The following is a 26,344-nucleotide window of genomic DNA, read 5'->3' on the forward strand; positions in this document are numbered from 1 at the left end:
GTTCTATGGAGTTGATGCATTCTCATTCCTCAGAGTGGAACTTTCCTGTTGTTTCTGCATTATTCTAACTCGTTTTTCTTTGTACCCTTCCATTCAAACAGGTGAATGCTGTGGTGGTGTCATTCTTCATCACACAGGAACACGGTCTCTTGCTGCAGGACAGTTTCCCCAAGGCAGTGTCCCATGAGGCCCTGATGGGGCTGGAGGTTCCCTATTATTATTTCTCCAAGAAGGTATAGAGAATGGTGGAGTACTAACAAAATCTAACTTTAACCATTCAATGTCACAAAAAGATTCAAATGTTTAATAAGTTCTGTGCTATAAATATACTGTGACATGTGGAATGGCTATTCACGTTTTGCTGATCTATACAACTAAAGAGTAACAATTGAGCCCAAAGTTATAAATTGAGAGTGTAAAATTTTACTTTCTTTTTGCCTTTAATCTGTGCTCTACCTGCCCTGGGAGAGTTTGATAGGATAGCTTAGAGGAGGTTTTACTCTACCTAGCCCATGCTATACCTGCCCTGGGAGAGTTTGACAACTCATTTCACAACACATCCAAGTTAAACATTGGTTACTCATTTTCCTTGTAATTTTATCCTTTATTATAGACTGTAAGAATTGAAGCAGATTTATTGTTCCATTTTATTGAATGAAAGGTGGTCTTAGACTGAAATGCATTAACCTTCAAACTGACAGCAGTTCTAGACAAAAAGGGCATGCAAATTTAAGTGATGTCAAGAGATCATGATATCAAGTCATAACTCTCTACATCGCTATTGTGCTTACCACACTGATTTAGTTTCCAACTGATGTGAGAGGAATTGATTTTCTAATGTTTGCCCTTTGGAGTTTCTAGTGAATCAGGCATTGTGGACCAGAACAATCTTCAACAGAGTTGATCCCTGATTAAAATGTGAAACCAGCCTGTTTGACTGCTCTGTCTAGACTTCTCTATCAGCCCTATCTCTATGTGGTGTGTGATTATTCCAGGGCAAGTGTTTGGAAAGCATTCTTCCCTAAATGACACTGTGCATTCTTCTGTGCGTATTGAACCATGAGAGAGGTGTACAAAAAAATAACATTTCTGCTGCTTACCTCTGGAATGAGCACACAAGAAATATTCATCAGCATGCACTGGTTGAGCTGATTGGCCTATTTCTGTGCCATATATCATATGTATTCTCAGCCTTTATACAAGTTTCCCCATTTTTTAAGATCTGCTGAAAGTCACGAAAGTATGGGGTTTCATCCCGAAAACAGAAATGTCAATATATCAGGCATGATGCTGAACTCTACAACTTAGGAAAGTGGGGGTTCAATGCCCAGTTTGTGTTTTGATGCCTGCCAATTCTTGATCAGTTGGCTGGCACTGGCACGCAATGCAAATGACCTTTAAAAGGACACAACAGAGGGCTGTTGGTCTCTGTGGACCTGCATCACAACAGAAGTCAGCATCCTCAGGAGGGACAGGAAGGAAAATGGGAAAATAAAACAGAGTTGCTTGATTTTCCTCACTAATCTCGTCAATTAATTTATTTGTTTAATTCTAGTCAGGGGAGACCAGGAATGACTCTGAGCCAATGCCAGGCGCTCCTTCCATTCCGCAGATGGTGGCAAAGAGGCCCCTGCGAGATTTTGTTGGGCTGGAGGATTGTGACAAGACAACACGTGATGCCATGCTGAATTTCAGCTTTTATTTAACAATAGGGGACATGGACGAGGCTTTTAAATCAATTAAACTCATTAAGAGGTGAGGCCATTTCTTTCTTTTCTCTAAACTAATCTCCGTGAATTGTTTCTATGACTGTGTTTGATGGCGCATTGCAAGATTACTAGTATACTACTAGTATTACTACTACTTAATAGGAAAGAGATTGCAGAACCCGTTAGTACAGAGGGATCTGGATGTCCTGGGATTTGAATCACAAAAGATATGCAGGTATAACAAGTGATTAGAAAGGCAAATAGAATGTTAGTATTTATTACAAGGGAAATGGAATGGATGTTTTACTGCATCTGTACAGGGCCTTGGTGAAACCAAATCTGGAGTACTGGGTACAGTTTGGTTCTCATTAATTGTTAAAGGATATAATTGCAGTAGAAGCAGTTCAACAAAGGTTCACTGGACTCATTCTTGGAATGGAGAGCTTATCTTGTGAACAAAGGTTGATCATGTTGGGCCTATACCCATTAGAATTTAGAAGAATGAAGGTGATCTTATTGAAACATATAAAATCCTGAGGGGATTTGGTAGGGTGGATACCGTGGTGGAGGGTGTTTCCATTTATGGAAGAGACAAGGGCCTCAGTTTAAGAATAAGAGATCTATCATTTAAGATGGACATAAGTAGAATTTTTTTCTCTCAACAGGTGGTTAGTATGTGGAATGCTTTCCTCAGAAAACAGTGGAGGCTTTGAGTTTATTCAAGACAGAGTTAGACAGATTTTTGATAGATGAGGGTGTCAAGGGTTATGGTGGGGGGGGAGCAGACAGCAAAGTAGGATCATAACCAGATCAGGCATGATCTTATTGAATGACAAAGCAAGCTTGAAGGGCTCAATGGCCTACTCCTGCTCCTAAGTCTTATGTCCCTATGTTTGCTGGACTGAAATTTTAGAATATTGAAAGATATCTGGTGGGATCAAATTCCCAGCTTGTTTGTTTTTAAGAGCACATTCTGAACTGATGAATCAGAATTTTGAGGATGCTATACAGCAAGGGCAGTCATTTATTGATCTGTTACTTGGATGGTTTCTCCTGAATTGCAGTCATTCAGAAGCAAGGTTAATACGTGAGTGCATTTAATAGCATTCTGGAGGGATGTAGAATAAATATTGCAGTTCATCATAATATATACCAGGAATTATTTTAAAAGTTGAAGCTTCCTAAACGATGTACTGTTACTGTTATGATCCAGCCCGGTTGGTGGTGTCCATAAGATCTAGAGTACTGCATGTAGTTTCGTTGTCAGATTTTAAGGAAGGTGACATGGTGGCACAGTGATTAGCACTGCTGCCTCCTAGTGCCAGGCCATTCCTGCCTTGGGTGACTGTCTGTGTGGAGTTTCCAAGTTCTTCCCGTGTCTGTGTGGGTTTCCTCTGGTACTCAGGTTTCCGCTCACAGATATGTAGGTTAGGTGATTAGCCATGGAAAATACGTGGGGTAGGGTGGAGAGGAGGGTCTGATGGGATGCTCTTTCGGAGAGTTGTGCAGACTCGATGGGCTGAATGGCCTCCTTCTGCACTGCAGGGATTCAATGTCACTCCATGTCAAGAAGGATATAGTGACATTGGGAAGAATGCAGAGAATATTTACAAGGGTAATATCATATATCAGGGAAGGGTTGACAGGATTGAAGGATTAGATCACCTTTCTCTAGAAAAAGAAGGCTGAAAAAGGGTGACCTCAAAAATGTCTTTAATATTATGAAATGTTTGGTAAAGTGGACACAGAGACAATGGGCAGAATTTTGCCTTTTTTTTCAATGTTAGCTCAGGTGGGGAAAAACAGAATGTAGCTCACCTACACAGGTACAGGAGGCAGTAAAGAAGGCAAATGGTATGTTGGCCTTCATAGAGAGAGGATTTGAGCTTAGGGATAGAGATGTTTTGCTGCAATTGTATAGGGCGTTGGTGAGGCCACACCTGGAGTATTGTGTGCAGTTTTGGTGTCCTTATCTGAGGAAGGATGTCCTTGCTATAGAGAGAGTACAGCAAAGGTTCACCAGGCTGATTCCTGGGATGGCAGGTCTAAGTCGGTTAGGATTATAGTCACTGGAGTTTAGAAGAGTGAGAAGGGATCTCATAGAAACTTATAAAATTCTAACAGGGTTAGACAGGATAGATTCAGAAAGAATGTTCCCAATGGTGGGAGAGTCCAGAACTAGGGGTCATAACTTGAGGATAAGGATAAACTTTTTAGAATTGAAGTGAGGAGAAATTTCTTCACCTGGAAGGTGGTGAATGTGTGGAATTTACTACCACAAAATGTAGTTGAGGCCAAAATATTGTCTGATTTCAAGAAGAAATTAGATATAGCTCCAGGGGCTAAAGGAATCCAGGGATATGGGGGAAAGGGGGATCAGGATATTGAATTCGATGATCGGCCATGATCAAAATGAATGGCGGAGCAGGCTCAAAGGGCCAAATGGCCTACTCCTGCTTCTAGTTTCTATGCACATTCTTCTTGAATGCTATTCCTCCATCTCCATGCGAGCAGATCAGTGTGAAGCCCTTGACCTGCCCTCAGTCTAGACATTGTATCCCCAGGCCACCCCTCACAGTGAAGCACATCATGGAGGTCAACAGGTGACTGAGCATCCCCCTCCGACATGAATGCATATTCACAAAGAGGATCTTGATCAGGGTGAATACGCCCTGATTGTCAGCTATTGCCAGCTTGTCGCCATTAGCCTAGATACTAGCCAGGGCCTCGTACTAATGCCGTAACTGTAAGTATGTAAGCCCATAAGCCATGACCATTAAAATGAAAATATTGAGGTTTGAAATGTGCAAGTAGCTTCTGTCCAACAGCCATTGCCCTTGATTGTTTGATCCTCCTTCCCTTTTTACATGTATCTGTCAGGAACAGATGGCCAATCAGACCAAGTCAAATGTAGCCCCAAAACCCGATGGATTCCCAGCATGAATATGCACCATTTGTAAAGGAGCAGTCCTCCTTCAATGGGCATTTAACCCTCAAAACCAGCACCTCAGCTGACCCTTGTTCTCCATGTGTTGGGTAGATAATGAATAGGGTGTCCCTTCAATCAGCCCAAAATAGTTGTGAACTCCTCCCACACACCTTGAGACCTCTCCCATATCGTTTTTTTCAAGCTTATTTTTCCAACTTTGCCATTATTAAGTAAAAATGATGGTGCTGCTCCTAATCTTTGTGAGTGCAACCAAAACCTTCCAACTTCCCTCTTGTCACTCGCCAACTTCCTCCCAACCTTCCCGAGAGCGTGGCCTCAGTCCTCGGACAGTCTGTTCAATATGCCCCCAACAACAGTCCTACGACAATCTCTGACTCCTCCTTTGGCATTCTTATAACTCATGTCCAGGACATGTCTTTCACTACTCCACTCTGTTCCTTGACCCACTGCGCCCCCACCCCCAGCCAGTCCTGCCTCTGTCAGATTCCTTCCCTCCCATGTTCATAAGTTCATAAGATATAGGAGCAGAATTAGGCCATTCAGCCCATCGAGTCTGCTCCACCATTTGATCATGGCTAATATGCTCCTCATCCCCATTTTCCTGCTTTCTCCCCATAACCCTTCAACCCATTACCAATTAAAATTCTGTTTAACTCCTCCTTAAATTTACTCACTGTCCTAGCATCCATTGCACTTTGGGGAAGTGAATTTCACAGATTAACAACCCTTTGGGAGAAGTAGTTTCTCCTCAACTCTGTTTTAAATTTGCTACTCCTTATTCTAAGACTATGACCTCTCGTCCTACAACGTCCCACCAGCGAAAGCACCCACTCCAAGTCTACTTTATCCATACCTTTTATCATCTTGTATACCTCAATTTGATCCCCCCTCATTCTTCTAAAGAGAGTGTAGGCCTAAACTGTTCAATGTTGCTCCCCACCCTCATCCAGTTTTGCCTCCATTTCCCTCTTCCCCGCTGATCTTGCCTCCTATGCTCAACCTTGCTGCAGTTTGTGAAACATGCACCCGAAATCTCGCTGTGATGCTCTTAAAGGTAGAAAGGTAGGCAAAAGCAGCATCTGTGGACCTCAAAGTCACTGGTGAAGTGAAGCTCGCCAGGTGCATGCCACTTATATATAGTTGGGAAACAGATTATTTAATTATCTGCTGGCGGGGTGCGTAATTTGGAGGTAGAATGTAATTCCGTCAAGTTGACCTTTTGATGAGCATTTATGAGATCCAAATGTGGTTCCTGACATAGATCAGCAGGAAACTCGACCTGCCTTTAACCTGCTGTCGAAGTCGAGAGGACAAAATTCCAAGCAAATTTCATGCAGGCAGGAGATTTACCTTTGCCATCACTGCAAATCTTGCCTAGCAAGATTCCACTGGCAAGAGGAGAAAATTCCACCCTGTGTGTACTGTGCATTAAACTGATTGAATTATTCAGAATTCTCACAGAAAAAAATCTGGAAAAAGTAGTGCAGTAAAGATAGACTCAGAATTAACTTGATTGTATAGATTTTATTTAAGGAAATGCATGGACTTTGAATTAAATGCACAGGCGAAACTAAGGTGATGCAGCAACAACAACCAAAAGTATTCTGGTGTTTTAAATATTTCAGCAACAACTGCTCTGTACTAGACTTAAATGAAATCCACTGCAACTGCACTTAAATAAATGTAACATAAAATGCTGTGAAGAAGCAACAGAGTTTTGTATATCAAATATACTTTTGGTATCACACAGCTATATCATTTATTATCCAGTACATGCAATTAAGTTGATAACAGATTTAAGTGCAGTTCCTAAGAGCCAACTTGACCCTTGCTGTCTTAGACCATTCAGCAATTCATATATATTCAGGTTTTTTTGGTTACATAGCAGAACAGTGGAAGCAACCATTACACAGAACAGCAGTTGGGAGATGCTGATTTTTAATTAGTGTTGGTCAGACAGCTCACAGTGTAGATTAGAGTACATAAACACCTTGCATAGAAGAGTTTATACCTCAGCTGTATGTAACTGACTCAGTTGGATTTATTTCACAGAGAAAAATGAGCTGGATGAGTATCTAGTCATGGTGCCTCCTGTATAATGGCCACCGCACTTCCATGGGTTTGTTTTTAACATTGATGCTCCTGTTCATTCATGGGATGTGAGCTGTTGGCAAGGCCATCTCTAATTGCCCTTGAGAAAGTGGTGGTGAGCCAGCTCCCTAAACAGCTAGAGTCTGTATGTTTTAGGTACTTCCATAGTGCTGTTGACCCTTGAATAGTGAAGTAACGGTGACATATTTCCAAGTCAGATTGGTGTGTGACTTGGAGGGGAATTCGCAAGTGGTGATGGTTGAATAATTGTGTAAAGTGGGAACCTCAGTTCCTAGTCTATGCCTTCAACAAGCATCATTTCACTCCAGGAGCATTCAAGGTGAAAACGTGCCCTCAAAGGTGAAGCCCTTTGAGGTTTTCAATGGGATGAGATTATAACTACTGGAGTTAACTTAATCGATGCTTGTGTAGTTCCACACGATGTGCAGGAGACAGATCCACACAGTATTCCTGGTGTAGAAAAGGTAACTGATATTTGGTACTTGTGATGATGTGTGGTGCTAATATTGTATTGGTGTGTGTGTGAAGGAAAACTAGAATAATAAGTGTGCCTTCTGCTGATAATTTCAAGGTGTTTACATCCACTGAAAAATATGGAATTAAGAATAAACTGCAAAGTGGAGCTTTAATTTTAAAAAAAGATGAAGATATTAACAGCTTGGGAATTAGAATGACTCTATTAAAATTGAAATGTGAGCTATTTCCCATATATTTTGGTTAATCTTGAGTGGTTTTGGCTGCATCTGAAATGGTCCCTATTGACTGAAATATGTAATGAGCTTACATTCCCACACTGGTTGTTTGAATATAGTGCTTTAATATCAAAACAGATAAAATGGCCTATCACCTGTATATTATGTGTTAAACCTCCAGCTGAAATTGAACACTCCAACCTACCATTGACAGGTATGAATTTGATCAGTGTTCAGTTGACTGAGGTGGGATGGCTGACTGAAGCAATGGTGTCATAAACTGTAAAACATAATGGATGAGGATGTGTGAATTAGTCACTCTGTATCCCCTTAAAATGCACTAAACACCCAAAGGAACAGTTACAGATTTGTTTTAGTCTGTGTTGTGTCTGGAAAGAGGATTTTGAAACATGTAATACTGAAATACTGGGTAACAGGTCTGACATGGGTAGTGGTGGTCTCCATTTGAGGTTCTGAATGAAGTCACCTGGTTTGTGTGATTTATTTTTCTCACTGTAGAACATTTGTTGCCAGCTGCATAAACTATGTGAGGGAAGTGTTAAACATCACAGTAGAATGAATGTGGGTTCTAGGTTTACCATCAATGCAATAACTCCAGTTTCACAAGTAGCAAATGGTGTTATAATTCCACCAACAGCATTTCCAGTTTAAAAAAAACTCAACTGAGTAAAATTATTTCCAGCACCATGCTGGAAGCTTGCTATTTCAGTTTGTGTGTTATGCTGTGCATTTATTGAGAGTAATAGGCCCAATTTTCCTGAAATAAGTTTAAAGGAATACCTGTTCCCAAGAGCTGAGGTCAAGGAGATCCCTGAATCTTCAGCCGTTTAAACTTCCCTGGAATTTCTGAGGCATTCCCAAAGACACATCCTGGAATTGCCCAGACCAACTATTCCCATGGAAGTAAAATGGGAAGGGATGTTCCTGCCTCATTTTTCTGTAGGTTTGCCTGTGATGGATTCAAAAACACCCCTTGCCCCCTACTCATCTCTCTGACTGGTGGACTGGAGAACTGTAGGGCACTGGCAGTTAAGTTTCTTTGTTTGTCTTTAGGGTTGTTTGGCCAGGGAAGGGCAGGAAACCTTCCAGCCAGGAGACCCTGACCACAATTTCTCTTGAATGACCAGATTTCCTGCCCACTTCCCCACAAAACACCCAGCTTCATGACGAGCTTGTGCCGGGGGTGCGACTGAGGCTGAATATCTCACTGAAGGAAATACAACAAGCTTCAGTTGTGCTCAGCCTGTCGAGTGGCCAACTGCAGCCCCCTGCCTCCTCCCACCAGCCCCACACTGGGAGAACCTGCTCAAATGTGGTGCAGAAATATTTGATTAGATTTGATTTATTATTGCCACATGTATTAGTATACAGTGAAAAGTATTTGTCTATACAGACAAAGCATACCGTCCATAGAGAAGGAAAGGAGAGGGTGCAGAATGTAGTGTTACAGTCGTAGCTACGGTGTAGAGAAAGAGAGAGTTTAAAAGAGTTAGAATGAAGTTTTAGAAGCATAGAATGAGAGTAAAAGATAGAATTAGCTGGGCACAGCTTGCAAGAGGTCGCCTCGCTCCGGTGCCATCTTGGGGGAAAAAAATACTGATTGCAGTGAAGGTTGTTGTGGCAAAATGTTAATGTAAGAGTCACAGAACTGACTGCATTGGTGAGATAGGTGAGTTTTCAACCCAAGCACTGCTGTCACCATTTATTTTGAGAGTACTGCACAATTTCAGTGCACTTTGAAAAAGCAACTGGAAGTACTGAGTTACAGAGGTGCTGTTTTAAGGACACAGATTGTGCACATCTTCATTTAAACTCCACCCAAATGCTGTGAATTGCAGTGATGTTTACAGTTGGCTGTTAATGTACATTCTTTGTTAAAACCTTACTTTTCCTTATTGAACCTTATGATTTGTAGGTTTCCTGTGCATTTTAGTGTCAGTGGGCAATAGTATCTGTCCCATTGCATTTTGAGGTCATTAATGTCAGAGGCTGATAACAAAAGCGATTCTGACCATTGTTTCATTCTATTGTTATATACTATACATACTGTGTCCTATCTAATTAGTTGGTTTAAATTAAAACCTAGATTGTTTGACAGATGAGTATTATTCCTTTAAATATTAGTCAATCTAGACACCTGGTCATCCATTATGAAGGCTTGATTCTCAGGAGCAAATGCATGAACAAAGGTGATGTGTCGACTGCGGGGGAGAGGGGTAAGAACATTCTTCCTGCTTCATAATGTTCCTTAGCCTAATGTCCTGGCCAAGAACTGACAAGACCTCATCACCAATGTGCTGTTTGTCCTTGACACTGCAACTTACCAGAAATCCGTTAGCAAGTGAGCATCTTAAGCCATTCACAATTGGATCACAGGAAGTGCCTTTGAATCTAGTGGAGAACCCTCAGATACATGAGGCACATTTGTTCCTTCCAGGTGCTGATGCAATGTGCTTACATCCTGCTGTGCTGTTCTATTGTGGTGTATTTAATCCATGATTGATATTTTTCCTCAGAAAATGTGCTGGGGACCCAAATCAAAATTGTTTGTTGTTTTAAGGTTCCAACCCTTCCTATCTCCCTCCCCCGCTGTGCACCCACCTTACCAACCTTCCGCAGATTTTGACAATGGGAACAGATTTAGTTAGTTCGTGAACAAGCAGAGATCTTGCAGTTCTTTAACATGTGCAAATTATCAGCTGATCTTTCCTCCATTTCACCTCAGCACGGCGACTCCACATAGTCATTTTCAAAACGCGGCCTTGAGCGACGGATAACAATAACACGAGGCGTCATGCAATCCTCCCGCCGGTGTAATATGTTCCAGATCAACATGGCTGCTGAAAGTGTTGATAAGAGACAGGCTCCAATGTCCAGATAACATGACCAAGAGAGATGAGTATAGGGACCAATGCGATAAAATGTCACGAGTCCAATCACCAACACAAAACCTAATGGTAACAAGTAAAAATTGTTATCAGAATAGGAAGTATCTGTACCGTCATTCACACTCTATTAGAGCTTGGAATGGAATCATGGAAATTACAGCACTGAGGATGCCATTTTATGCATTGTGCCTGCTCTGCTGTTAACTCATCAATTCTATTTGAAAAAATATTTCATGGAAATTGAACTACCCTCTTCATTCCCGTGGTGACAATCATAAATCTATGCTCTCTTGTTACCAATTTCTCAGCCAATTGAGACAATCTTTCACTGCTACTGCTTTTAGAGTATTTCTTAATTTTGAAAGTTTCTTAGATAGTCTTTGATCTTCTCTGGTCCAATGAAAAAAGACTCAATTTCTCAAGCCTTTATTCATAACTGTATACTCTGATTTCTGGTAGTATTCCAGTGAGTTTCTGCTGTACCCTTTTCCTGCTCTATTGGTTTGGTGGAATCCAATGTGATCTTCTGAACTCTTTATACCTTTAAAAACATGAAAACGGTTACCCTTTCAACCATGCTCTACTAACATCAACAGTTTTCTGTTGCTGTGGAGTTGTGGGTCATTCCTGACCATGGGTAATGATGTAACCTCGGACGTACCAGTGTAATTTTGTCTGGCTCCCAGACCCTGGCTGGCTAATACATCTGCATGGGGGTATCATTGACAGTTGTGGCAGCCGGTGAAGGCCTACCACAGCATAGAGTGGTTGGTGGCCTGAGTGCTGGGGGCCCAAAGGGCAGTCAAATTCCTGAGATATATTGCACAGCCTTTAAACTCAGAAATCTCCCTCTTCCTCGTCACTGCTGGCTGCCCACTGCCATGCCAATTGTTGGGTCTGGACACATAGGAATACTTGGCATACAGTCTTGCCATGGTGCAAGTGACAGAAAACATGCTGGATGACATATTTCCAACACTTAAATATTGTTTATATATCTCTGCCAACTGATTGCAGTTTAGGTTTGTACAGTTATTGTGACATTTTCAACACCATCTTCTCATTGCAGCTTAAGTTTTGATTTAGCAGGCCTGATTGATTCTCACTCTGGCCCCATTCTGGTTCTTGGTTGACAAGTATTCTGCCTAGAGACTGACTCCCATGGCAAGTCGACATGGTCTTTCATTATTGCAATATATCTCCTGTTCCCACTTCAGCAGTCAAGCTCTACATAGCCATCAGCAGCTCAGGTTGCTTATTAGAATACTGTGGATCATTGTGTCTCAGTGTGGTCTCCACCAAGTTCCAACTTGGTGGAAAGACACTTGCATTATCTCTAACCAGCTCATATTTGTGTGAGAGAGAGAGAACCTCTGCCAGTCATGGTTGCCTTTCCATTGGCTAGTACTGCCATCAACACAAGGTGTAGCATTATGCTGTTTTGCAACCAATTACTCAGCTAGTTTCCTTCAGATCAGTGGCGTGAGTGGATAAGTTTCGAAATGGACTTACTGTAGATATTGTTTTCACAGCAGATCTAAACTGTGCTTATAATTATTAAGTTCCCATGTATTTTCTGAAACTACAACAATTTTCTTTATTTTTTCTTTCCTTCATGATTCAGCTTTCCCTAGATTACCTAAATCCTTCCTGGTGTTCTTTGCCTGCTACCTCCTGTAGTGTGAGAATCGTGGTCCAGTTCGGATATTTATTGATGCATTCCTTCTTTTACTCACTGAGCTTCTTTGCCGTTTCTCAGTGGAACAATTATTCATCAGGTGACGGCAGGAAACCAACATTGGAGCTTCCACCACAGAGCCCAAAATAAAGTTATTCATTTGAGGCGAGTCATTTCCTTTCACAGGCCCTTTGCATGAACTCCAATAACGAGAAATACAAATGGCACACACTCCCAGACCCTAACAGCACCATATGGTCAGACTGCACTTACCAGATCAGGGTGGACAACTTATCATGACAACAGATGCCAACAAAAGGGCAGCCCATTGCTGTCAGATTGAACAAAAAGACAACTTCACTACGTAACTGCAAATTCTATATAACTAGCCATCCAGTGGAAAACAAAGCCATATTGCAGTTGAAGTAGCTGAATAATTGCAGCACACAAGAAGGCCATTCATCCCATCTTGGCTGCGTCAGTTCTGTGCAAGAGCAAATCAGCTAGTCCCACTCCCTTGCCCTAAGGTGGCATGGTGGCACAGTGGCTAGCACTATTGCCTCACAGCGCTAGGGACCCGGGTTCGATTCCCAGCTTGGGTCACTGTGTGGATGGAGTTTGCACATTCTCCCTGTGTCTGTGTGGATTTTTTCCGGGTGCTCTGGTCTCCTCCCACAGTCCAAAAGATGTGCTGGTTAGGTGTATTGGCTATGCTAAATTCTCCCTTAGTGTACCTGAACAAGCCGAGTGTGGCGATTAGGGGGTTTTCACAGTAAATTCATTGCAGTGTTAATGTAAGCCTACTTGTGACGCTAATAAATAAACTTAAAACTTTATCCCCATAACCCTGCATTTTGTTTCTCTTCAGGTACTTATCTAATTGCCTTTTGAAAATCACAATTGAATTTGCCTCCACCACTCTATCAGCCAGTGTATCCTAACCACTGGCTGCATAAAATGGTTTTCCTCATGTCACTGTTGTTTCTACTGCCAATCATTTTAAATCGGTGTCCTCGGATCCTTGACCATTTTGCCAATAGGATGTTTCTGACAGTGCACTCTGTCCAGGCTCTTCATGATTTTGGACACCTCTATGAAGTCTCTCGACTATCTCAAGGGGAACAACCCCAACTTCTCCAAAATATCTTCAATGACCAACATCTCGCTTCCCCAGATCCATTCTCAGAAATTTTTCCTTGGCCCTCTCAAATGCCTTCACATCCTTCCTATAGTGCGGTCTCAGATTTGGACACAATACTCAATTTATACTTCATACTGTCTATTTATAAAACCCAGGATTCGGTATACCTTTTTCCCAACCAGTGTTTTATAAGGTTCCATCATAACTTCTCTGCTTTTGTACACTATGGGCGGGATTTTACGGTCTCGCTTGAGCGAGACCAGAAAATCCCGCCCGAGGTCAACATGCATTTCCGTTGTCCGCCCCTTGCCTGCTCCGATTCCATGGCAGGTGAGGCGGTAGAATTCTGGCATATGCCTCTATTTATAAGCCCCTCAATCCCATATGCCTTTTTAATCACTTTCTCAATCTGCCCTGCCATCTTCAACATTTGTGCACATATACTCCCACATCTTTCTATTCCTGTACCCCATTTACCCCTGTATCCTTTATTTTTTATTGCCTGTCTTTGTTCTTCCCATCAAACTCTACTACTTCACACTTCTCCGCGTTAAATTTCATCTGCCAAACATGTGCCCGTTCCTCCAGCTTGGCTATGTCTTCTTGGCGTCCATCACTGTCCTCCTCACAGTTCACAATACTTTCAAATTTTGTGTCATTTTCAAATTTCAAAATTATGCCCTGTACACCCAGGGCTAGGGCATTAATATGGATCAAGAAAAGCAGTGGTCCAAGTACCAACCCCTGGGAAACTCCACTGTATCCTTCATGCAATCTAAAAATCAACCACTAACTTCCGTTTCCTGTCACTTAGCTAACTTCATATCCATGCTGCCATTGTTGCTTTTATTCCATGGGCATCAATTTTGGTACAAGCCCATTATGTGATAATTTATGAAATGTCTTTTGGAAGTTCATGGGTGGAATTTTCTCCAAGAAATCCTAAGAGCATGATCTTACCTGCTGTTTATGCCAGGGTCCACACAGTAAGAAGTTTAACAACACCAGGTTAAAGTCCAACAGGTTTATTTGGTAGCAAAAGCCACACAAGCTTTCGAGGCTCTGAGCCCCTTCTTCAGGTGAGTGGGAATTCTGTTCACAAACAGAACTTATAAAGACACAGACTCAATTTACATGAATAATGGTTGGAATGCGAATACTTACAACTAATCCAGTCTTTAAGAAACAAAACAATGGGAGTGGAGAGAGCATCAAGACAGGCTAAAAAGATGTGTATTGTCTCCAGACAAGACAGCCAGTGAAACTCTGCAGGTCCACGCAACTGTGGGAGGGTCCCACAGCAGCAAGGACAGAGAATTTGGTGGCCAGCCAAATCTCCATTAACTGCAACAGGATGGGAAAATCCCACTGGGTGAACAGTGATAAGATTCCAGCCTAAGTGTCACAAAAGTCTGAAAATTTGATAGTTTTACTCCAGTATTCTCAACGAACTGCCACGTGCAATCTTCCCACACCCTGTCAATTTTTTTGACAGGAGGGAGTTTCACGCCGATAAGAAGGGGGAGCGGAGCCTAAGCTCCAGTTTTCAGACTTTTGTGAGACTTAGGGGGCGATCTTACCAAAAACATTCTAAGTGCCGAACAAGTATGAAAACAGAAGAGAATCTCGCCGCTTTTTTGGTTTGAGTTAAAAATCGAATCTTACCACACTCTAAGGAAAAAATGAAGCAAGCTCTGTTTCCCACTAGCAAGGGGAAGGGACGGGGCCTAAGCTCACCCTAAAGCCGGCAGCTTGCAGCAGAGGGTACCATTGTGCATGTGCAGATTTCTCGCTGTACTATGCAACAGGACAGAACAGAGAGATCTGTCACTGCCTCCCCCCAGCTACAGCTGGCCTCTGCGGCCTAATTCCCCCTCACATGGACTGTCCGATCCCCCACACTCTTGACTGCCGGTTGCAGATTGCGCAGCGTGCCCCCTCCCACCCCCGATCGCCGGTTGCAGAGTGCACAGTGCCACCCACCTGCCCCCCTTAGGCCCCACCCCCTTGGCATTGCCCGGTGCCTGGTGGGCACAACCATTGCCAGGATGGCAGTGCCAGGGTGCATCCCAGGGGGCCTCAATGGCCTCCGGTCCTACGGGCGAAGCCATCATGACAGGTCCCCATTGATAAGGACCAAACGTGATCCTCACCATGAGGATCTTCACTGCAAGGCTGCTAAGGCAAGTGAGCCCAGACGATAGCATCTCTTTTTCACTTGTAATAATTAAATTCTATTTTGCATTGAATTAAAAGGGTGCGAGGCAGATCTAATCGGATATCTGATGCCGGTATGATTGCGAGAGGTGAGAAATCAGGTACGAACCGAATTTTTCGCCTCTCTCACAAAATATTACCAGCTCACACCGCCCAGCGACTGATGGGGCGAGAAGGTAAGATCACCCCCTTACAATTTCTCTGGGAAAATTCTGCCCACTGTGTGCAAGCCTACACAGTGTATGGGAGATCTGCCACCACTCCCCCACAGACCCTCCCACAGACACTCCCGTTCACTCCCCCCTCACAGGCACGCTCCTCCACAGACACCCCCTTCCACAGACTTTCTTCTGATCATCACCTCCCCAACCCTCCCTCCCCCCCCCCCCCCCCCCCCCCCCGCCCCCAATCGCTAGCTTCCTGATCATTGGTCTTGCCCAGTCTTCCTCAATCACTGGCTTTGACTCTCCCCCCCCGCCCCTCAATCGGCCTGGACCCCCATTGTGGCCCCATCACCAGTGCCCTCCCCCTGATGCAGACTTCCTCCTTTCCCTCCCCTCCTACTGACCTTCCCCCCCCCCCTCCCCACCCTTCTAACCCTGCCCCGTGAGGCCCTACCCCCTTGGCACCGCCCAGTGCCTAGTGGGCAGGACTAGGTTGCCAGGCTGGCACTGCCAGACTCTCAGGCTGGCACTGGCCCTGTGTCCCCAACCGCCTGGGGGGCCTCAATGGCCTCCAGTCCCACCGGCGAGGCCATTACGTGTGGTCTCCGTTGGTGGGGACCAACTATGAACCTTGCCACTGAGAACCTATACCGGTGAATTAGAGAGCTAAGTATGCCTGGACAATAGCATCTGGGGTTTGCTAAACATACTTAAATTTGGATGACTATTAAAATCAGCCTCACTCTCTCCCCCGGCGCAAGGCTGATCACGTTAAAAAAAAATGGCCCGGGAGATGCACGACCAGCTGGATATTCCGATTTTGGTCTCCCGTGGAAATTTCCCGCCCTGCTACTCTAGACGACCAGCGTGGCATCAGCCGCAAATGCTCATCAACCCTCTCATTACCTCATCAAAAACTCAATCAAGTTAGTTAAACACGATTTACCTTTAATTTGGTTATGGGCTTGTGTACAGCACAGAAGCAGATCATCTGGCCTAAGAGGTCCATGATGGTATTTCTGCTCCACACAAGCATCCTCCACCATTCATAATGTAACTTTGTCAGCATATTCTTCTATTGCTTTCTCCCTCGTGCGCTCATCTGGCTCAACTGATGCATATGGTAGTGAGTTCCACATTTTCGCCACTTTCTGGGTAAAGTTTCTCCTGAATTCTCTACTGAATTTATTTTTCATTTATAACTAGGTTATGAATTATAAATATAATTATAATTATTTGCATTATCATCGCAATTCGGCAGTGCCACCATGATGATTTTCAATAAACCAAATCAAACCAATAATCAATTTATGAGCCAGGATTTGGATTGCATCACAAGCAGAAACTTTTCTTTATGGGAACTGAGTTGAGTTGGCACAGTAAATGAATTTCTATGTAAATGGGAAATGCAGCTTCTCAAACAAGCCAAGCCAGTTTTTCTCACTTATGCCACCTGCAACTGGTTTAAACACGTTTTCTTCAAACTATCAGGGCTTAAAAGTGAAGAAATTTATCATAATTCCTCTCATTTTAAACAGAACATGAAATATGACACGCTGTAGAAGCTTATTTTCGTTTTAGTGCTGAGTGAGTGATGATTATTTAACCTCATTTCCCATCCTTCAAGATACAGCATCTTATTCTCCTTCCACTGTGGAAGGAAGCAGATAATGGAGTGTGAGAAGGGACTATTTAACTTTCATTTGAAGAGCAAGTTCAAGTTTCCTGTTCTAAAGAATATGCCAGTTTTTGTCTTGCAGAACAGGTTGTCACTTGAGTCCCACTCCCGTAAACATGTAACCTTACAGGAATTGTGTGTGGATTTGGCTGCCAGACATTGGAGGTTGACTGACCAGATTCTACGCAATATATCAGGTGTACAGTCTTTTCCTGATGTCTGTGGAACAAAATCAGGCAAGAATTCCTGCTGTGCCACCACTTTGGCATAGGGTCAGATATTCTATCTGACACAACTTTGCTATTTTCCCTCAATTTAGTCCAAGAAAACTTTCCAAAGCCCCCATCCCCGCACAGTTCTCCTGCTCTAGATCCCCTCACCCACATCTCTGTCATGACAACTTGCATTTATATAGTACGTGATGTGCAGTGGGCGGCACGATGGCACAATGATTAGCACTGCTGCCTCATAGCGCCAGGGACCTGGGTTCACTTTCCAGCTTGGGTCACTGTCTGTGTGGAGTTTGCACATTCTCCCCATGTCTGTGTGGGTTTCCTCCAGGTGCTCTGGTTTCCTCCTACAGTCCAAAGATGTGCAGGTTAGGTGAATTGGCCATGCAAAATTCTCTCTGTGTGCCCAAACAGGCGCTGGAGTATGGCGACTAGGGGATTTTCACAGTAACTTCATTGCAGTGTGAATGTAAGCCTACTTCTGACTAATAAATAAACTTTAAACTTTATAAAATGTACTATGGCTGCTTTATGTGGAATCAAGTCAGGGGATAACAAACCCACAGATGAATAAATTTAACTTTGTTCACCCACAGAGCCTCCACCCTGTCTGTTCATGCCACCAAGCTTGGGGGAAACACTGTGTTCACCCGGCCCCTCATTCCTGTGGAGTGTGAGAATGGCAGTGCTATGTCCCTCCCACCCTCTTGCCAGCTCCCACTAAGGAAGAACACACCCTCAGCTGCGATATGGACAGGAACCCAGGAAGGAGCACACAGGAAGCACTGCCTGCGTTCCAACCTTTGCAACCTCTATAAAGCAAGGGGTGCTCCGACATGAAGGCTAGATAAGGCCTGCAAGTGACCCGTCCCGAGCCCTCTCCGCAAAATGGCGATCCTGGGACCCCTTTCCCTGGTTCCAAATTGAACCTATCCATGTCCCCCACGTCTGGTGCCCCCTGAGCAGAGCACACCGCAGAGGGTGCTGGCTGCCTGAGCACTCACCTCTGAAACCCCGTCTCAGAGGTGAAGGTGCCCGGTTCACGGTTCTGTAGACCTGTTGCAAATGTCGCCAGTGTGACGTCACGCCTGTGCCCGCTGAATATCCGGTGAGGGGGGGAGGTCCCGGAGAGAGTGCTCACTAATGACATGCTAATGTATTGAAATGAGCCTTCCGCAGTCCCGCTGTGTATTTCAGGCCACTCCACCAGCTCCAGATTTTGAGGTGCGCAGCCATTCCTGCAGACAGAGAGTGCTGGCTCAAAATCGCCCCCTAAGTGTCATTTCGGGCAAGAAAACCGGTGTGATTTGTGGCAGATATGCCAGCACAAATCAGATCACAATCTTACCTTACTTAGTCATATTTTGGGAGAGTGGTAAATTTTGCACTGAGAGAGGAGCGAGGCCTAAACATGCCAGCAAGTTCGGCTTCACATTGATCGGGCACTATTTTTAAAGGACGCCCTGATCTCAGATTGAAATTGAGGATCCCCTCCCTCTCCCCTCGGACTGCCCCCCGCAACCTCATTGAAAGAATGTTTACCCACCCACCTCCCCAAAAAGATTGCCGGTATTGGGAACCTCCCAATGGGACCCCCTTCATGCCACCCTCATGACCACCCCGTTTGTGCCCCTCCTTCATTACCTCCGCTCTTCATGTCCTGCTTTATGACACCTCCTTCATGACCTCCCCACTTAATGCCCCCTCTTCATTACCCTCCCATGCCCTAGACCCCTCAGGCTCCACCCCCCCCCCCATGCCCCAGCCCCCTTGATGCTGCCCCTGGCACCCTGGCAGTGCCAGATTGGCATTGCCAGATGGAAAATGCCCAGCCATGTACCCAACCACCGGGGGCTTCAATGGCCCCCCAGTATGGCCATCACGTCTGGTCTCTGTTTGTGGAGACCAGTAGTAATTCACGTCAGACTCCCACTGCACCCGAGGGTCGGAAAATCCTGGGAGCATGAAAGATCCGGCCTCAAATGGACTCAGCATGTCTAAATACTCATTTAAATATTATTATTAAATAATGGTTTTGAGCTGTCGCAGAACCCACTAATCACAATTGCAATTCTCCTGCTCTGCTCTAACGCATTCTGCTACGGGCGCAATGTGCTGGAAATGTGTGTGTGTGTGATTCAAATAAATAAATCCCTCCATATTCTCTTAGTTCAAATTAATTCTGGAAAGATTGTTTTGTCCAATAAAATTTATCCCATCCGGTCTGTCCACAGTGGGTTGTATGTTTTTAGCTGCATGATATGGGAACCTGCCGGTGGATTGTGGCAATTTCCTTCCTGCTGTTTAAAGATTGTCACAAGGATGGTGAAATACAGGCTAGGGACATGTACTGCAAGGAGCCTGTGCCAAGGAAACATGAGGGCAGAAGGCCTGCGGATTGGCAACTAATCAATTAGCTAATTATAAAAGTTCATGAAATCAATTCAAAGTCATGTTGCAGCTTTATAAAACTTAGGTTAGGCCGCATTTAGAGTATTGCATTGAATTCTGGTCAACACATTACAGGAAGGATGTGGAGGCTTTGGAGAGGGTGCAGAAGAGGTTTACCAGGATACTGCCTAGATTAGAGGGTATGAGCAATAAGGAGAGGCTGGACAAACTAGGGTTGTTTTCTCTGGAGGCTGAGGGTAGACCTGATAGAAGTCTATAAAAATATGAGAGGCATAGATAGGGTTGACAGTCAGAATCTTTTCTCCAGAGTTGAAATGTCTAAGAGAAGGGGGCATGCACTTAAGGTGAGGGGGGGAAAGTTCAAAAGAGATGTGAGGGGCAAGTTTTTTACAAAGTGGTAAGTGTCTGGAACACGCTGTCAGGGTGATGGTGCGGGCAGGCACGATAGGGATGTTTAAGGGGCTTTTCGCTAAGCACATGAATAGGCAAGGAATAGAGGGATATGGACCAACAGCAGGCAGAAGGGATTCGTTTAATTTGGCATCATGTTCAGCACAACATCGTGGGCCAAAGGGCCTGACCTGTTCTATGTTCTATTTCACAAAGTCCTAACGCAACAGGAGTTGGCAAGTGTACCCCACTGTCCCATAGCCCTGATTTACCAGGTCCTCGTGTATCTCGCTGTCCCATAGTCCTGATTTACCAAGTCCTAGTGTATCCCATTGTCCCATTGACCTGATTTACCAAATGCAATTGTATCAAGCTGGACCGGAGCTCCAATTTCCCAGGTCAGCTCTGCTTGTTTTTGCCAATGGGGGATTTTCTGATCTCTGTTAGTGCTTTCTTTGGACCACATGGAATGGAGAAGTACGAGTGCCCCTGCTATGTCATTCAGAACTCTTGTCCTCCTCTTGCAGTTTGGCCTTTAAATCATGTTCCAGCCAGTTCAACAGCATTGTTTCTATTCATGCAGAATCCAAGTGTTATAAAAGTGGCACATTTACAGTTGTTTGTACAGGGTAAAGGATAGTACACCAGTTGTCATCTGCAGATTTTATATTTCACAAAATATGTTTGGGAATTGTACGTAACCAAAATTATTGAGCATCAGTAAGAAAAAAAATTTGGAATAACTGAATTCATATGCAGTGCTCCCTGAAGCCGTTACCTGCCTGTGATGTGCTATGCTGCTTAATGTTTGGCATTGGATGGGTAAACTGCTTGAGATTAGCCTAATTATCAATTTTTTAAAACCTTTTAGGCTCAATTCACATTCTGACCATGTGTCTCTTTTCCCCATTTGAAATGAAATGTTCTAATATAAATTTTAGCAAAATTATAACTCTGATAAATTGATACGTAGTGGCAACGTGCTTGTTCGCTCAACTGCAGTGAGTCGCTGAGTGATTTGTGGTGTAGTGGTTTTTTTGCCAGCAGACTTTAGTTTCCCTGGGCCTCAGACAAGGCTCTCTGCAGGGCTTCAAGGCTCAGCTTGCGTAACAGGTAATAACAGGCATTTCCTGCCTCTGGATCGGGATATCCTGGCGCCCTCCAGTCGCTCATCACACTCTGAGCAGACATTGGGCAGCGAGTGCAAATTGCCGGCAGCTAAAATTAGCAGCTTCACAAAATGACACAGTTCTCCAGCTCTCTGATTGTCAATGGAACAGTGTATAAACACAGGGACTGCATTTCCTCTTCAATGAGAAAGTTTCACAGATACATAAAGCTATCTTGGGACGTCAATCTGGAAAGAGTTTGTGTTGGAAATCCATACTTTTGGCTAAGACTGCCATTCAGCCTTTAACATGTTAACGTTAAACTTGAAAGTAACCATTCTTTATTCTAGGATAGTTAGCGGACCCATTAAATAATTAATTTGTTATCTCTCTTTGACCTTCACTGATCTGTAACATCGGCAGCATTTAACTTGGTTCTCAGAGTATCTTTGAAGGAATACTCAAGTTCAAGGCTACTAACCTTTCTGAGAATTTTGTGTGTAGAAAATTACCCAATTATAATTACTTCAAAAACAAAATTCAGCAGCTTTCAGCCTGTCCTGCTGGGTGTCTCTGGCCAGATTTCAAAGCTGTACTCCCTGAATAAAGATTATGATGTGATCAGGGTTGTTAAGGGATTATATGATGGATTCAGAAAATTGTATCACTAGAGTAAAATAAATTCTTCTGAAGTTCTTGTGAAATTCCAGGCCTTGGGAACAACTCATAACTGAGTGTAACAGTGATACTATAATTACTTTGTATTGTGAATGGCGAGCTGTGGTGCGAACAGTGAACCACCTTCACCACAGAAAGCATTCTGCTTTGGGTCTGGCAGCTGTCCTCACCCCACAGGGGCACATGTTGCTGCCCCCGTGAGGGAGCTTCTTGGTTTCCCTGCTTTCATTGTACAGAGATACACTTGGTTGTTTGGGATGCATGGCTACACATGGATTATTTTTACAGCTCCATCCTTGTATGAGGAAATCCAAATCCAATAGGAGACCACATGTGTTGCACTAAATAATCTTTGGTAACTTTTGTTTTCTTTCTGAGGGTGTGAAATTCCAACTCACTATCCCACTTCCTCCTTGCTCACTCACAACCTCAGTCACTCTATTTCATACAGTTGGTGACAGGCTACTCACCCCAAAAGTGGACAGGTAAATATTCTGCAACTTGGGGTCATCACTGCTACACCCAGCTGGTTGTTAGAGAGTGTGAAGCAGAGACTTGCTGTTCAAATTGGGATTTCCACTCAGGTACAGCATTTCTTGTTGCTCCCAGAAGTAATTAGGTATTTTGCATTTAGGAATGTGCCCATACTGCCCAAGCTCATCCTCCATGTTTGTGTAATCCAAGGTGTGCTGATTGTGGCTTTGAGCTGGGTATTTTCACCTCGCATACACTTCTTCAGTCTTCTCAAAGGTGAATTGAGGCCAGTTCTACACCTATTCCAGCATGACTGGGAGAGGATTGAACCCACTTCTGTCTCCCCCAAGACTACATTTTGGTGCTTCACTGGACTATGCATTGCTGTGCTCAATCTCTTGAGTGCATATATACATCGGCCAGAATTTTACCGCCCCGTCTGCCATGGGAATCGGAGCAGGCGCGGGGCGGACCAATGAAAGGTCCATTTACCTCAGGCAGGATTTTACGGTTTCGGGACGAGCAAGGCTGTAAAATCCCGCCCACTGACAAGACCTTTCATTTGAATCTAACTTCATAATATCCCAAATGAGTCTCCATAGCCAATATTGGAGCTCAAATCCACAGGTTGAATGGATGCAAATTTATTACATTACAATGAGACTCGATGTTTGCAGATTTCCACTAGACTGTGGAATTTATAATCGCACAGCTTTAAATTTTTACCCTGGCCAGCAGACTTTGTTTCAAAGTGGCATCCGGGGACCCAGAAGATTCAGAGCTTTTAAAAATAAATAAGCTTTTGTTCCCTCATTGTTACAGTGTCAAAATTATGTTTTTGTTTATGAAGGTCTAATGAGCTTGTCTGCTGAAGTAAATATGATTGGTGTTATTTGATGCCAATGGGTTGGGTTGAATTAGGGAATTAGATCTATAATTGGAAAGGAAACATTTGCAGGGCTATGGGAAAATAGCAGGGAAATGGGACTAATTGGATAATTCTTTCAAAGAGCCAGCGCTGGCATAATGGGGCTCCTTCTGTGCTATATGAACCTATGATTCTATGATTATTGACAGTTGCAAAATTTGTCAATAGATGGACTGTAATGAAGTGAAAGTGGGTAAATGTACAAAGTGCTGTTGAAATGACAACAATCCAGTAGCAGCCAGACTGCTTCTGACGCTGCTTGCACAGGCTCTTTATGGCAGGTCTCAGAATGGTAAATTAGATGTGTTACTCACTGGACAGCTGAAACAGAGCAGCTATGGCCTCCTCCCACCACTGCGAATCCTGGGTAATGAGTGGCAGTTCCATCAATCCAAGAAGAAAGATGAGCTGGCCAACAGTCAGAGCTACTGTGGCAATCAGATTACAGGCTCGCATCATGTCAAACTGAACTGCAAGGGAGGGAAATATTGTGATTAACTTACAAAAGACCAAATGCAGCCCATTTCTATCATGCATTGCCTCATGAAACAATGCTCAGAAGAAAATTGTCAAGTGTTTTGCAACTGATCCCACAATAATGGAAAACAACAGTGTACATCACCATCTCTGATGCATGTACACACTTTGTCACCATGCAGTGCATGAAGGTATTGGGCTGAATATTCCCAAGTGTCATTTTGGGAGAGAAAACCAGTGTGATTCGCGCCACCATGTACGGCACAAATCAGATCGCTGTTTCCCCACACTTAGTCATTTTTGGGTTGAGCTTTGCACCAATTCTGAGAGAGACGGACCTAAATACACCAGCAAGCCTGTCTTCACAGAGACTGGGCACCGTTCTTAAAGGGCGCCCCAACCTCAAAGTTAAATTGAAGACCCCCCCTCCCCTTCAGGTTGGCACTGCCAGGTGGACACTGCCCATACATGTCCCCAACCATCCAGGAGCTTCAGTGGCCTCCGAGACACCCAGGATGGCCAACATGCTTGGTCTCCATTTGTGGAGACTAGTAGTGATTCTTGCCAGGTTCCTGTTGCACTCGAGGGTTGGAGAATCCCGGGAACAGGGAGAATCTGACCTCAAACAGACTAAGCATATTTAAATACTTGTTTAAAGATGCTAATCTGGTTCCCGCTCTTACTGGGTGGGGACCAGTTTACATCCTGGCGCAGTGGCTGGGAGGATTCCAAGGGATTTTACACCAGCGCTGAATGCGCTAGACCCCTCACTTCTGATTCTCCGACCCCGCTCTGCCCCAATGCGATCTGCACTGGGCACAATGCAGCTGGAAAATCATGGCCCTGGACTCTCACTGTAACCATGGCAATACTGATTGGTTTTGGAACTGACTAATATAGGTACTTTAATGGTGTCCAATAGCTCAACCATTGTTACTGCCTTGTCATTGGAGAACAAGAGCTACTTTCAAGTCTTAAGACTTTACAAAGGAGATTCTTGGGAAACTCAACCTGGTTCCTTTGAAGCAAAGGAAATTTGAATGGTAATAGGAATCATGATCTCGGTTTTTGAAACAATGCGAGTTGTAGGTGCAAGCTGGGTGTTTTCCTGAGATTGCAAGTTTGCATTTAATGACACAGGTTTAAAACTAAGCAGCCTAAAATGGGACTAGAGTTTGGAAAACCTGCCTTTCCCTACACAGCCATAAATACCAACTGAATACCAACTAGTACAGTTAAGGTTGAGTCAGCTCATTCAAGGTTCAATGTAGATGGAATAATCCAGCTTCAAAAATTCTCCTACTCTGCTGTTTCCTAGGTTGAGGCAGAAGGTCAGCCATGATAATAATGAGCAGGCTCAAGAGACCGTGTGGTCATGTTTCTTATGTTCTAATTTTTTTAAGCAAGCAGACCATTTAGATTGTTACTCTTCAACCAATTGTGGAAACTTAGTAACTAACTCTATCTAAAGGACTGGCTTGTCTAAACCCTGTCGGAACATTGAACAAACCTGCAATCCAGCAGCTTCAGAACCTACAGAGCCTTAACCATTCCTGCTTGAAGTGAGTTAAGTTTTATGAGCCTTAACAGAATCTGCCCTATTTGTCTGGTTTCGGACTGTTCTGGGCATAATCTGACTAGCATTGGACCGTACAGCTCATTGGAGGGTATGAGTAAGGCATGCAATCAATGCTGTTACAACTTACACTTTCTGCATTGATGCCTGTTCTTTCAGCAAATACTATACCTTGTTGCTGCACAACACTGTTGCAGTAGTTTCAGACAATTTTGAAATCACCATGAATAAATAGTTAATTATTAGACAATGGAGTGAGTTTCCAATGAGCAAATGCCGTGTTAGGAACTTCCCATTAACATGAACACACCCTGGCTTCCCAGCAAAGTTTCTATTTTGGAATAGCGATATCAGAGGTTTAACACATCAATGTGTTTCCCTTGGACACTTCACCATTGACATATGGATACTTCACAGTATCTTATTTCAAACAACAGGCCCAGAATTTCTTGTCATTCAGTTTGTTTTTCTTGCTGTAATTTTGGATTGCAGAATTGGTGAATGCTAAATTCCAATGTTAAAAGTTACTTAGTTTGGTTCAGATTGTAGGGGAGTAACATATTAGGATCGAGGATTGCTCAGCTAACAGGAAGCAAAGATTTGGGACGAATGGGACATTTAGATTGGGTGCTGAAGCCGCAACTATTTACAATCCATATCAATGAGTTGGATGAAGGGACCGAATGTATGGTTGCTAAATTTGCTAGTGACACAAATATAGGTAAGAAAACAAGTTGTGAAGAGGATAGAGCTTGCAAAGTTAAGTGAGTAGACAAACATTTTGCAGTTGGAGTTAAATGTGAACTTGTCCACTTAGGCA

The 26,344-nt window shown here is 43.7% G+C and overlaps 2 protein-coding genes across 4 annotated transcripts in view; one reads left to right on the top strand and one right to left on the bottom strand.

The window, feature by feature from the left end:
* Positions 1–26,344, top strand: part of ift140 (intraflagellar transport 140 homolog (Chlamydomonas)) — a 118,283-nt gene that overhangs the window by 49,588 nt on the left and 42,351 nt on the right. For both annotated transcript variants that reach the window (XM_078240449.1, XM_078240450.1), the window contains exons 17-18: positions 102–233; positions 1,556–1,755. In XM_078240449.1, the coding sequence (XP_078096575.1) occupies positions 102–233; positions 1,556–1,755 (332 nt within the window). The remainder of the gene's footprint in view (positions 1–101; positions 234–1,555; positions 1,756–26,344) is intronic.
* tmem204 (transmembrane protein 204) overlaps positions 6,166–26,344 on the bottom strand; it is a 36,244-nt gene continuing 16,065 nt past the window's right edge. For both annotated transcript variants that reach the window (XM_078240456.1, XM_078240455.1), the window contains exons 3-4: positions 23,786–23,941; positions 6,166–10,435 (exon numbers count right to left, since the gene is read on the bottom strand). In XM_078240456.1, the coding sequence (XP_078096582.1) occupies positions 10,206–10,435; positions 23,786–23,941 (386 nt within the window). In that variant the 3' untranslated portion in view covers positions 6,166–10,205. The remainder of the gene's footprint in view (positions 10,436–23,785; positions 23,942–26,344) is intronic.

This window comes from Mustelus asterias, chromosome 23, assembly GCF_964213995.1.
Source record: "Mustelus asterias chromosome 23, sMusAst1.hap1.1, whole genome shotgun sequence".
Taxonomy (NCBI): Eukaryota; Metazoa; Chordata; class Chondrichthyes; order Carcharhiniformes; family Triakidae; genus Mustelus; species Mustelus asterias.